Source organism: Mytilus edulis, chromosome 9 (assembly GCF_963676685.1).
Source record: "Mytilus edulis chromosome 9, xbMytEdul2.2, whole genome shotgun sequence".
Classification (NCBI taxonomy): Eukaryota; Metazoa; Mollusca; class Bivalvia; order Mytilida; family Mytilidae; genus Mytilus; species Mytilus edulis.
The window spans coordinates 43,236,031-43,249,128 of NC_092352.1; the positions used below are offsets into that span (position 1 = coordinate 43,236,031).

Below are 13,098 nucleotides of genomic sequence, written 5' to 3' on the forward strand. Positions count from 1 at the left end.
AAATTGTAGGATAGGTACAAGACCTGTATAACTAAGTATATAACGGGATCAGAAAAATCAATATATATATCAAATATTGACATTAAATTTAAAACTGCAATAAGGTGAAATTCTTAACAGTGTATGTACGGTCATTATAGTTTGATATTGGTATAATCTATTTTAAGCAATAAAATCAAAGCCTTTGACGGACATTATAATTGTGATAGCTATTTCTGTGTAAACATGGCAAAGCTCTTGATCGTTGTAGTTTTATTTTGACCATAAACTCAAGTGTTTTGGTTAAAGGTCTCTCATACAAGAAGTTGAACAAGTCTAGCTTAATTTAAAGAATAAGTTTGAGATAGCAAATCTTGAAGTTATTGGAAAATTTAGTCCAACTGGGATTTTTAGTTAATTGTTCCCTCAATTTGTAACATGAATTACCAAAAATTATCTTATAAATATCTGTTTGATAAGATACATGTCTAGTTCAAGGAATGAAAAACTCTAATTATTTATTTTGTTAAACGGAAGTTTTTAAGTTACTGTCCAACTCTAATCTCCTTTATTCAAACTCTATTCTTTTGACAAATTACAGTAAGTTCTATACACATACATTACAGCAGTTATGAGCTAATCACACCTTATATACCAAGGAAAAAAGTTCAAGATAATTATTTCTCAAGATTGAAACATAGAGTCGTTGCTTTCTAAATTTTATTATATAAACAAAAACGCATCTGATGAGAGCAAAAACATATTTAAGATTTGAAAATCATTTTTAAACACTATTCAAAATGTGTACCGAGTCTACTCCTGACATTAAAAAAACTTGATTATAAAAATAAACTACCAGTAAACTGAAATGAATTGAAGCAATCCTTACAAAAGTAATTTAAATGTTTAATAGTCATCTACTTTAAATGATAAGAAGCTCTCATTTTCACACCGAGTACTTGTGTATGTCATTCGCTCATTCAACAAAAATAAACCAAAATAAAACATAAAAAACTTAAGTAAGCATTTCAAATTCAGACTGTTCTGACGATTGTTATTTAATCCTCTTTTAAATATGACATTTATCTTTGGTGAATCTTTCCTATGTCCTATTGTATAGAAGTGTGAATAGATCTATTGTAGAACAAAGGAGTTATCAACCCTTGTTAATATTTAAGCGGACTGTGGGAATGGTATAAAATTAGGTGTTTAATTTTCCTACAGTGTGTCATTGTCCAAAAAAATTGGTTGCGGATTATTTATGTTTTTATTATAATATAAAAGGGTCTGACATGTCAGAATGCCCTAAATCAATCAACTAACAAATTATAAACACACTAGAGCTCTTTTAAATTGCAAAACTACTGTAGGTCTTTATTAAATAGCTTTTTTATTACTTATAGTTTGTAACATGGTGGTGTAAGCTCTACATCTTTTATATAATTTGCATACATAAATATAATTTGTCAGCAAAAATGTTAAACCTATATATATTTATAATTTTATACATATTTAGTAAGCTCTTTCATGTTCTACAAGCATTTTATATACAATTATTACTAATAGTTCTACATCCATGATCTAAATCATGATTCTTGTGTTCATGGCCTTAATCACATCATGATCTTTCAAATCATGATTCATCTAAATATTTCTATTTCTACATCAATTATCTAATCATGATTCATTCATACAAATTCCTATTCATTGCTAACATTTAGTTGTGGTTCCTGATGTGCTTATAATACCTGGTAACCTTCACTGTAAGATGAAACTTTTATTCAGATTACTGAATCATCATTTTTCTTAGCCAAATAAATTGATATTAAACATTTTCTTTCCATTTTCACTAAACTTAGGCAATAATAGAGTTAATCCTTGTCCGAAATACTTGGTAAAAATTCAAACACAACCAGTCATGCAATTTATAAGTGAGAAGATGTAGTATGATTGCCTTTGAGACAACTGTCCACCAGAGACCAAATGACAAAGATGCATAAGTTACTTAAAAATTGTGCTCAGGATAGGTTGAAATACCATTAAATACATATGAAAATAAGTAATAGATTATGATACATGGTGCATATTTTTTGTTGTTGATGTATAACAATATCAAGTAAAGTGCAATAATGGGAGATAACTCTTGTGACATTATACAATATACATTCTAGATTCCGGGCAACACACCCAAAACTTACTTGTGTTAAAATCATCACAATATGCACCTAGAATAAACAGTATTATAAATAAAACAGATTTTTGGAGGAACAATATTACAGCTATTCTAAAACTGTCATAAAAATACTGTTGACACTTTATGACATGTATTGCTTTCCAGAAAATAAAACTCTGTTTCTGAAAGCGTGTATGAGCTTTTCTTTTAATTGTTTGGATTTGATTTTGAATTTTTGTGTTTTAATGTCACTTTTAAGCACCATCTTTGGGGTATTTCATGGAGGCCAATTTCCTCCTGCCTGGAGAAATCCACCAACCTTAGATCGGAAAACTGACTATTTTAGTCAATTAAGATTGGAGTTTGAGTGCACCCGCATGAGCGGGGGGAAACCTCACAACCTCAGTGTTGACTGGCTAGTGACATTAGTAGTAACTACTTAGACCACTTGGCCATTGAGGCCCCTCTTTTAATTGATGATATTTAATTGTGTTATAGAAAAGATCAGAATCACCAATATGTTAAAATTCAGCAAGAGCAGATAAGTCTCAGTTTGTTACAAAGTTTCTTCAAAACATGAACAGGAAGTGACATTGGGGATGCTCATTCCCAATTAAAATGCTTCTCTTTCTTATATCCTACTTTTTGTACCCCTATATCCCACATCCCACACCCTAAAGAGTGTTAAATTCCCATAGACTTATAATACAATTATTAATTTCTGTATAAAATCTTTCAAAAAGATAAACAGTTTCTTCTGTCAAAGCAGTAACAAAGTTAAAATAGCTGTAATATAAATAAACAGATCAAAAGGTAAACATACACCAAGTTAATATAAACCAGGATCTGAAAATTGTATTGTTAGACATTATGGTTGGGCAGTAATTTAAAGTAAATAAAGTCACCACCTCAAGGAAGAGATTATCCCAATAAACAGATATCAGAAACTGTAAATTATACTGAAGAAAGGGTTATATCTATATTATGTCTATAAGTCAAAGGGTCTTGAGATTTATTGGTAAGAATATTAGCAAAAGGACAGTTGTACCTTTAATGAAATTATCCACTTGTGTGGTTCCTTCAAAATAAATCGAAAAAAGTTAATAATAAGTAATAAGTTTGAAGATTTAACATAAATTTCCATGTAATCAGTAATCTTTTCAGTAACTGATTTTTGTATGCTTTAACATTCATTTCTAAAAATAAATGCAATTCCTAATGTTTATTTTTTTGACAGTTAGTTTTCAACTGTCAAATGTGTTCTGCCATGATTCTACCCACTTAAAGTTTTTGCATTCTTATTCTTTGCTATGAATACCATGTGTCTTTAATAACTTCATATATTCTATACATGCATCAACTTAAATCTGTAAAATAAGTTAATCTACTAAAAAAATCAACAAGATGTCTACTTTTAAAAGAAAACACATAAACCAAATAAATCTACTTATTGTATGCGACTATTTTCTAACATTCATCCAACTATAAATGACTAACTGTTTGACTTACTTATATTATGTATCCCGTAATTAAGTATAATAAGCCACAAGACATCTAGCATGGATTTTATATCACCATCTGCTATATCTGGAAACAGAAAAATGAAAAATTCATTGAGCAATATTATAATCAAAATATATGTTTTCCTTAAATTATAGTTAGCGCCAATAACTCTATTAGGTATTTCCTATTCCATCAAAACTATTTTTAGCCTAGGGTAGTTTAGAGATTTTTCTGATGTCTTGACAGCTTTTTGTGTGACAAGAAAGGGCTTGGGATTGTCTGATATACTCAAAGGCAATCAGATGTCAGACTTATGTTGGACTTTGACCAGTTCTAGGTTTTGTTGACACACTCAGTTCCTCACTGCCTGAATCAATTTTTTATTTTACTGAGGTGTAGGACTTCTGACTTTTAAGCATACCACAATAAAGACAAAGTTGTTCTTGATAATGAGAACATACATACAAAGAATTTATATTTAGACAGCATCCTTACAACAAAGAATCAATGAGAAGATACATCTATCCTAGATACTTGTACAAAACAGTTTCAAATGATGGACAGGTGTCCAGACTGTCAAGCCCTGAGTGTTGACAGATCTTAATGACATGACTTCAAATTTAGCACCATAAGTTTTATGTACCAGAAAGATGTAAATAATTTAAAATAAAATCACTTACTTTTTCTACATTTATCATAATATTTTGCTTCTTTCAAACAAAAATCTTCAATCAATAAGATATTTGGACACTGTATAGAACCAATAAACATTTCAATGTTTAATCAGGTAAAAACACTAATTTTGTGTAATCAAATTAAAAACTTACCACAGGTGTAAAATTGGTCAAATATACAATTAAATTCAATTACCAACTTGTAAAACAAAGTCAACAATAAACTGAAGTATGCAAGATTTGTATGATATAGTAAATATCCTCCAAGGATACACAAGTCAAACATGCGACCAACAGCATGGACACACTCAAATATCTAATTATCTAAATAACAATCAGGGGATATTAATTTCAAATTTTAGAATTTAATTTAATTAAGGTCAAGGAGGGATTAAATTGAATAATTGATTTCAAATTTGTAATTGTTTAGATTTTATTCTTGCAACTCATTGTGTTAGGAGTTATTAGACAACAATTATTGAATTATGAATTGAGTATTATGCCACTGGGTAATTTTTAATAATCACAATGACTTTTTGCAATTCCTGTACTTATTTAACCTAGCCTGTAGTTTATATTTATATTTAAATATTATATGTAATTCTATTGCACTATGCAAATAGAACATGCATTTCTAAATTTGTTTTTATTTGCCATTGTCTGTGAGCATGGGTTATGGACTTGTCATATATACATTGTAGTACATTTTGTAATAACATCAACAGGGCCGATGTTTCTGCATCAGATGTGCATTTCAACAATCCATGTCTCTTCAGTGATGCTCGAGGACTAAATATTTGAATATCCGAATAATTTTAAAAGGATGAAGAGCTATAAACCAAAAAGGACTACTAGTATATCATATAAAGTAAAAGATTTCTACCTGATGTGAAATTTGGTGTAAACTTAGACCAATGTTGGTCAAAAAGATAAATTGAACGAAAAGGATATTCTTTTCCCTTAAGTAATAAACTCCTTAGAAGCAAGCTTTAAAATTTATTTGGAGAAAGATATAGAAGAGACTCAGGTCAGCTGAAAATGCATTAACATGGGTTATCCAGGTTAACCTTAGGAATGCACTCTTTATGATTTTTTTAAGAACAAATCCTATTTGAATATGAAGTCAGTGACCTATAGACTAGTTGTTAATTTCTGTGTCATTTTGTTTTCTTATGGAGGGTTGTCTCATTGGCAATCATACTACTTTTATAGACTTGTATATGCCCAGTATAAGGGAAAAAACAAACAACATTCAAACTTATATCCCTCCTTTCAAAAGAAAACAGTCTTCATACATGTATGAAAGTTCTCACAATTGAGTTTAATACAAGTGTTTTGAGGGTTTAAAATTATCAATGCCTCAAAATGTCTTTAAAAGCCCTTCAACAACTCTAACAACATTTAAAGTACATTCTACAAATTATTTTATAATAGACCACTTTTCTTGTCACAGAACCAAAATATAATTATGTAAATATTCAAATAATGTCTGGAATATTAAACACTTCTTTAGAAATAAATTGTTCCAAATCTTTAGAGTACCATTCAAAATATTTTTGGTCAATTGGCAGGTACTTAAATCAGGACAAAAATTGTGCTTATCGGACAACAAATATTACAAGTGTTAACTATAGAATATTAATAATAAATTATGACCTTTTCATAATTCCGTCAATGACGACAGAACAATGTATGAACTACAACTACATTTTAATTTGTTCTTAATCAACTGAAATATCATTTGGCAGAATTTAGATGGACGATTGGAGCCAAACAGGCCTAAAGTATCATTATGTTAAACGACATAGAACTGTATTAAATGGAATGTATCGTTCTAATGAATACAGTTAAAGGCCAAAATAAAGATATGTTTAAGCTTATATCAATGTATTAAAATAAATGGAGTGTTTTGAACTACAAAAATCTACTTAAGTTAAACCCTTCAATTAATTTGATCCTGCTAGTTTCATAAGGCATTTAATGTGATGTTTTTTTCTGAGTTTTTAAAGTGACAAATTGATATTTTCATGTAAATTAAAGTAATCTTGTAATTTTTATAATTAGCATATATTTGAATGGAGAATTGGTTTTTATAGTCCTACCTACTTTTTCTTTGTAAGATTTAACAGCGAAACAGTTACAGATTTGAATAATGCAGCTGTAAATCCCGATGCTCCTTTTTATAATCCTGTCTAGGAGATAAGTTTATGATACTGTGAATTAAATGCAAGTTCACTATATAATGTGCACTGTATAAGTACTGTTCTTGTTGAACTCCATGTAATAAGTATATCTTTGAAAGCTGTATTTTATGCATTTATAAGGTTGAGTAACAGACAGATTGTTCAGGCAAGCATCAGAAAATAAACACATAAACAGAGCATTAAAAGAAAGGCAAGATATACCAAAGGGACATCCAACCTAATAAGTCAAAACAAACCAACAGTTCCATTTCAAAACAAGAAAAAAGACAAATGACTTATAACAGTACAGAAAACACAACATAGAAAACTGACTGATCTCAGAGAGTAATTATTTCATAAAGAGGTAAATGAATCATTGTTCTGATTTTGTCCCAACTTAAAATACATGTACATGATTATATAGTGTAGTCTAAAAACTGTTTGTCATTGGACTAAATCATATCAGATACAATAAAGTTTGATAAAAGGACAAAATTCACATAAACACTTGCATGGTTTAGCATAATTCCTTTCAAGTTTACAAACTCTAAGACTTTTCCATGGAAAGTCATGTAAGGAAGCTATGTTTTTCTTCAGCTACTTGAACATTCTTGATTCCTTAAAGGGCATAAGGACAAACAACATGGCAAAGTGATCTTAACCATAGAGTTTTATTACTGATTAAACAAATCCATATCACTAGTTCCTAGGTTTTAATCAGACCTGCGTTAAACATTTTGATTGTGAGACAAATTATTTTGTCATTTACAATCCTGTACTGGATTCTTGAATTTGCATTTAAATTCCCTCATTACTTTTGTTGCCAATACATGATAAAAGGTGCAAGTCAGCGAATTTCAATTACTTGTCAAATTAAATGGTTTCTATTTCAGTTGAAACTCTTGTGGGATATATTTAAAAAAAGAAAAGAGTACAAGCATGCATTGTACAATTGATAAATGCAGAAAAGTTTAAAAGAACATCAGGCTTAAAGATTAAGCATTTTAATTTCTTTTTCATTTAATAGATCTACCGTGTATATAATTATTGTGCTATTCAGGTATCTAACAAAGAACCTGAAGGTATTTAAGCATGATGCATTGTTGTAAATTGTATGGTTGATTTCATTTTAATTATTCTTTTAAAATTATTCAGAAAATGTTTTTTCTTTCTTTTTAGGATAATGAATCTGCCTACATGATTAACAAATAAGATTGCGAACACTTTGACCTAAGTATCTAAAAGCAGTTTAGTCAAATGCAAATTCTAATACTGTTTCCTTACATCCTTAAAATACCATTGATCTAAATATTGCAGTAGAGAAGAATTTGTGGTTATATTACCAAGTATTAATGATTTTTCTAATTTGTTGATGATCTGTGACTTGTAATTTTGTTATTATCCCCTTGAAATCTCCAGTTTTAAGCATGCTCATTTTCAATTAAACAGATATGTACATGTCTTCTAATTTAATTGCATTAATCAATTACCGTGTATAAAGAATTAGTTTTACCGTTGTTATATCATCTAAATCTTAACCTTTCACTGGTTTTATCAATTACTGTTTGAAGAAGGATAAAAAAAAAAAAAACTTTTTTAATAGGCTTATAAGATTCATTGAAAGTGGAATAGACAGAAGATCAAAAGGTTTACCCATAAGTAAGAATGTTTCACTATATATTAAATGGTAAATGATTTGAATCACGTCACGCTGATTTTAATTTTCAAATCATTTAAAAGTGATGAAGTCAACAAATTTATAAAATAGACTTCAAACTGAAAAGTAGTAGTTTAATGTAATTTTTCCAGTTGACTATAATCTTTTCAACTTCAATATTCCTAAAAATGATACATTTGTGTACTTTCCAACATATTATGTAATTTGTTTTAAATTCTATATTGATTATCTATAACAAAATAGTAGGGGTTCTATAACAGGCATTTCTTAATATCTACAAATTATTTTCTTCAAAATTGATTTGCCAATATAAACTGTTTACTTTAAGAATTTACTTTCGTATACAAAAAGAAGCAGACGATACCAAAGTGACAATAAAATCATTAATAGAAAAAGAAATCAAACTAAACTGTGTAGGTTTCGAAATTTTTGAAATTCAAATTTAGACGATTTATTATGTTCAATTTCTTGTTCTCTATGAAGTCTGAAATAAATTTAATTCAATCTGTCTATTTTTAGGACTTATTTGGGCCATTGGACAACCAGCTGGGTTCCCAATAAATTAATTTCTGTACCCACAATTCTGCCTTTCCTCATTAACTGAGAACAGTTCGGGCTAAACAGGTTGACAGAACTTTATAAAATATGCTAGAAATGCCTATATAAAAGGTAGTGGATCCAGCCATTTAAAAAAAGGGGGGTCCAACCATATGACCCCATTCAAATGCATTGATCGTCCAAAAAAAAGGGTGTTCCAACCCCCCAGACCTCCCTCTATAAAACTACTCTTACCCTGGCTTGAGAAGTTCAGTTTGATGCCATACTTCCTCATGTGGTCTAAGGCTGTCTGTATGTACATTTCTGGTAACTGGGAAGTCCCTGAAGCCTGTAATATAACCATGTAAACATTAAAATAGTATTCATTTGTGTATTCCATCTGAACTTCATAGAAGCAAAAATTATCTACTAGTATAAAGTGTTTAATGTTCTGATAAGCTTTGAATCCTGATATATGAATTTGCACTCTTTTTTGGTTAAATTTTTGGACTAAATGTTGATAAATATTGGTCCTGGACTTATTCTCTATGCATGTGTGTACCTCTACATGAAGTTGTTAACAAATAGTATGTGTCAAGCCATTTTAGTATCAAACTTACAGTATATGTGATAAAATATCATGATCAATATTTCAGCTGACCATGACATCTATAGGTCTATTAATCATGTTAATTGTTAATTTTCTCTTAATCAAAATAATGAAGCAGATAGTGATTTTATTGCAATTTCTTCATGCATTAAATCTATAAATTGTACCGACATACTAAGCCTCTATTGATTAAATAATATGTTTCCAGGTAAAGAGCTAATAATGGGCTATACTTAGCAGATTTGTCAGAAGAGATCACTTTCACATGAATCAGTAGCATTTAAGTGACATTCCCAGAATTAGATCTACATGTAAATTAAATTTTCTTATTAAGTCATGCAAGTCTTGCTGCCAATTCAATAAATATCTATTTTTATTCACAAACAACTTTTTGATTTATTAGCCAGGAAATAAGTTTTCATAGAATTTCTTTAATTTTTATGGCTTTTAAAGACTCTTTTCTGATGATTTTTTTTACAATTCTAAGCATTATTCAAATATACAAGACTATTTGACATTTTCAACATATATATAAAGCGTCAAATCTAAAAGGAAAACAAAAATTGTTGAATCAATACCTGTAGTTTCTGCAGAAGACATGCTTCTGGACAGAGAAGATCTATTAGCTGACATAGCACTTGTCCTTCCTGTATACTGGATATCCCTTCTACTTCTTTATCTATATCAGCTAAAACTGAGTTAGCCCAATTCAAATAAACCTACAATACAAATGACTTGTTTACATTCACAAATTTTTGTTTTGATCATAAATTTACATGTACATAATGTACATATATCTGCTAACTATCAAACAAAATGTTAGTTACAATTAGCTATAAAAAATGCATGTCACTTGTATAGTGATATGTGTATTTTTGTACAAAGTGCACAAAACAATATTTCATCATGTTCATATGAAGAGACCTATTCACTGAAATAAAATTTGTGATATGAACAGTAAACATATCACTTTCATTAGATGCACAAATCTAGTGCAATAATCGTATATAACAGTTATTAATTAGTCTTCATCTTAAATTTCTTAGTTCATTTGTCATTTTTGTAAGTTATACATTCTTATTTTTTTTTATCAGGCAGTTTCTTTCTACTTGTTAAATGTTTTAAGTACAGTTCATATACACATTTACATTTGCATTCCTGTTTCAATGTGTGTTACGTAATAATGTTCATGACATAAAATACATGTATGTGATTTATTCATCCTTGTTCAAATAATTTAAATCTTTTTTGTTGCACTATTTATACATATATATCAATCATTTTATAAGTAAGAAAGGTTCTTTTTTATAACTTTCAAGATCCTGAATCTCATGCATGCATGTTCTAAATTTATTTTTGATTATATTCGACATATATATATACATGATACATTGTATATATATAATATATTTCTCTAATTCTTCGTCAATTTATCCCTTTCTGCACCCATTGTATAAAAAAAATGTAATCAATGTGTGGTTCGTTTGATCTCAGTACTTCATTGGTTAAAATCCGATTATGACGTTGAATTTTCTTGCTCTCCTCTGAAATTCCTATTGTGACGGCATGAAAAAAGGCAACAATGCCTGATGACATCACATAGAAAGAACACATCTTTTTGCAGATCATTCAAAAAGAAAGAATAAGTTTGCCTGCATAATGTTAGAAAATCATTAGAGAAACAGATTCCACCACCAAATCTTGTGAAATACGATATTTATCCACTCTCAACAGTTAAATTTTAAATATTTAAAACGCTCGGGCAAGCCTCACGTTTTAAATTTGAAAATTTAACTGTCTCCAGTGGATACATATCGTATTACACTCGATGCAGTGGTAGAATCTATATATCTATACATTTTTGTCATTGATAAATACTTTCCAGAATTTTTTTGTTAGAATGAGGAAAAGAATCAACCAACACCAGATTTATAAATGCTTTTATATTAACATACACATGAATAATAAACACAAGACAAAGATCTAGAAATATGATGTTACACATACAGAGTATAATTTTGATGGTACCATCACCAAGTATCGAATTAAACGAAGCAAATATTGAGTACTTTGACTATCATGACTATTGTTCTTCATAATATGGAAATTACAATAAAATTCATCAATAACATAAAAATTTACTGTTTTTGCAAAAAATATGTGACCTTCATTACATTTCGCATATGTCATGTATATATGTTCATTATATTTGAAATCTTTTCATATTCTTAATTATCTTAAATATTTGTGATACCATTTTATAGTGCTTTCAGTGAGTATTTGTATTTTTAACTCGATGACAGTTGAAAATGGATGAAACCTAAAACAACACTACATACAGTTAAAATTATAAATATGCAGCTAATCACATGTACATCTTTTTTTCAAACTAACATGACTAAAAATATAATGCAAAAAAAAACTATGAGAAAAATTGTACTTTTAAAAACATTAAAATGTTGACAACAATTCAAAGTTCAATTAAACTGGCAAAGAACCTACATGCACCATGCCAATATTGATAAAAAGAACAATTATATAACAGTGATAGGTTTTTCCCACAACATATGTGAACAAAACACATTCAAGTTAGTATCAAACACATTTATTCATGCAGTTTAAAAGGTTGTGCATATGAAATGTGTAGTCTAATACAGACGATTTTAATCTGAGATAGGTTCACTGATCTTTATGTACAACAGATCATGCAATAAAAGAACTGGGTCTAAATAGATGTTGTTTGAGTATTATGTTACCTTTCGCTTGCTCATTCTTCTTGTTTACAATTAGTTATCTATTACTCTTCCTGAATATGAAACTAAACTGATAATCCTTTTTATACAAATATCTTTCAACTTAAATTATTAGTTTTCTCACAGATAAATTCACATTAACAGCTCAACACAATTACAGTTTACATGGTATCACACTTTTTATCTTTAACCTGGCTCCTAACCCAAACTTCATTTACATATTCTTAAACATTTAGAAAAACTAATCATTCTACATGTACTAATCTAGATGAACCACTTTCAACATGTCAAATAAAATTACCCTTTCAGTGTGTCAAATAAGTATTCTGGACTTGACAAAGTTTAATTTAATTACTGCAATCAATACCACTAACAAAGTAAACATGATAAATACTGATCACCTAATTACACATTCATGACATTGGTAATTAAATTATAGACTAAATATTATAAGAATAAAATTGTATTATAGTTTCAGTTATCAATTGTATATAGAACATATTTTAATTCTGTTTAAATATAACTGGAATAGCATATTTTAAACCAATCTTATTTGTCATTAATAAACATTTTCATTCTATTTAATAAAATAATAAATATTATTATAATGTTAACTTATTTTTCTTTCATTTAATTTATTGTTTGATATTTCTCTTATACAAATAGATGATTTAGATATCCTTCACTTGTACAATAATTTACCGTTAAATCACCTACTCGGTTCAATTTCAAGTCCTCACATGTCACATCCTTTTATTTTCAATCAAAAATCAATTAAAACCACCAAATAAATCCATTTAAATATGCAATTAGGTACACAAATGCGAGGAAATAAGGATAATTACCTGTAAAACGGACATGGTGTTTTTTAGCTTCCCATTTTCAACATAAACCTTATTTCATTAATTCAATATTTTTGCCGAAAGAGAAAGTTCACACTTGGCCGCCATATGTAAATAAGTCGTAGGCGACCAGCTACGAGTTTGCGCACCTGCTAATTTACGGAAC

General features: G+C 28.9%; 1 protein-coding gene across 5 annotated transcripts in view; it reads right to left on the reverse strand.

Annotated features, from left to right (window-relative positions):
- LOC139488410 (interaptin-like) overlaps positions 1–13,091 on the reverse strand; it is a 34,615-nt gene extending 21,524 nt beyond the window's left edge. For 2 of the 5 annotated variants that reach the window (XM_071273978.1, XM_071273976.1), the window contains exons 1-5: positions 12,936–13,079; positions 12,094–12,143; positions 9,916–10,056; positions 8,983–9,076; positions 3,662–3,739 (exon numbers count right to left, since the gene is read on the reverse strand). In XM_071273978.1, coding sequence (XP_071130079.1) covers positions 3,662–3,739; positions 8,983–9,076; positions 9,916–10,056; positions 12,094–12,108 — 328 coding nt within the window. In that variant the 5' untranslated portion in view covers positions 12,109–12,143; positions 12,936–13,079. Of the gene's footprint in view, positions 1–2,177; positions 2,205–3,661; positions 3,740–8,982; positions 9,077–9,915; positions 10,057–12,093; positions 12,144–12,935 lie in introns of all 5 variants that reach the window. The other 3 variants (XM_071273975.1, XM_071273974.1, XM_071273977.1) reach the window with 3 other exon arrangements.
- Between the last annotated feature and the right edge of the window lie 7 nt (positions 13,092–13,098).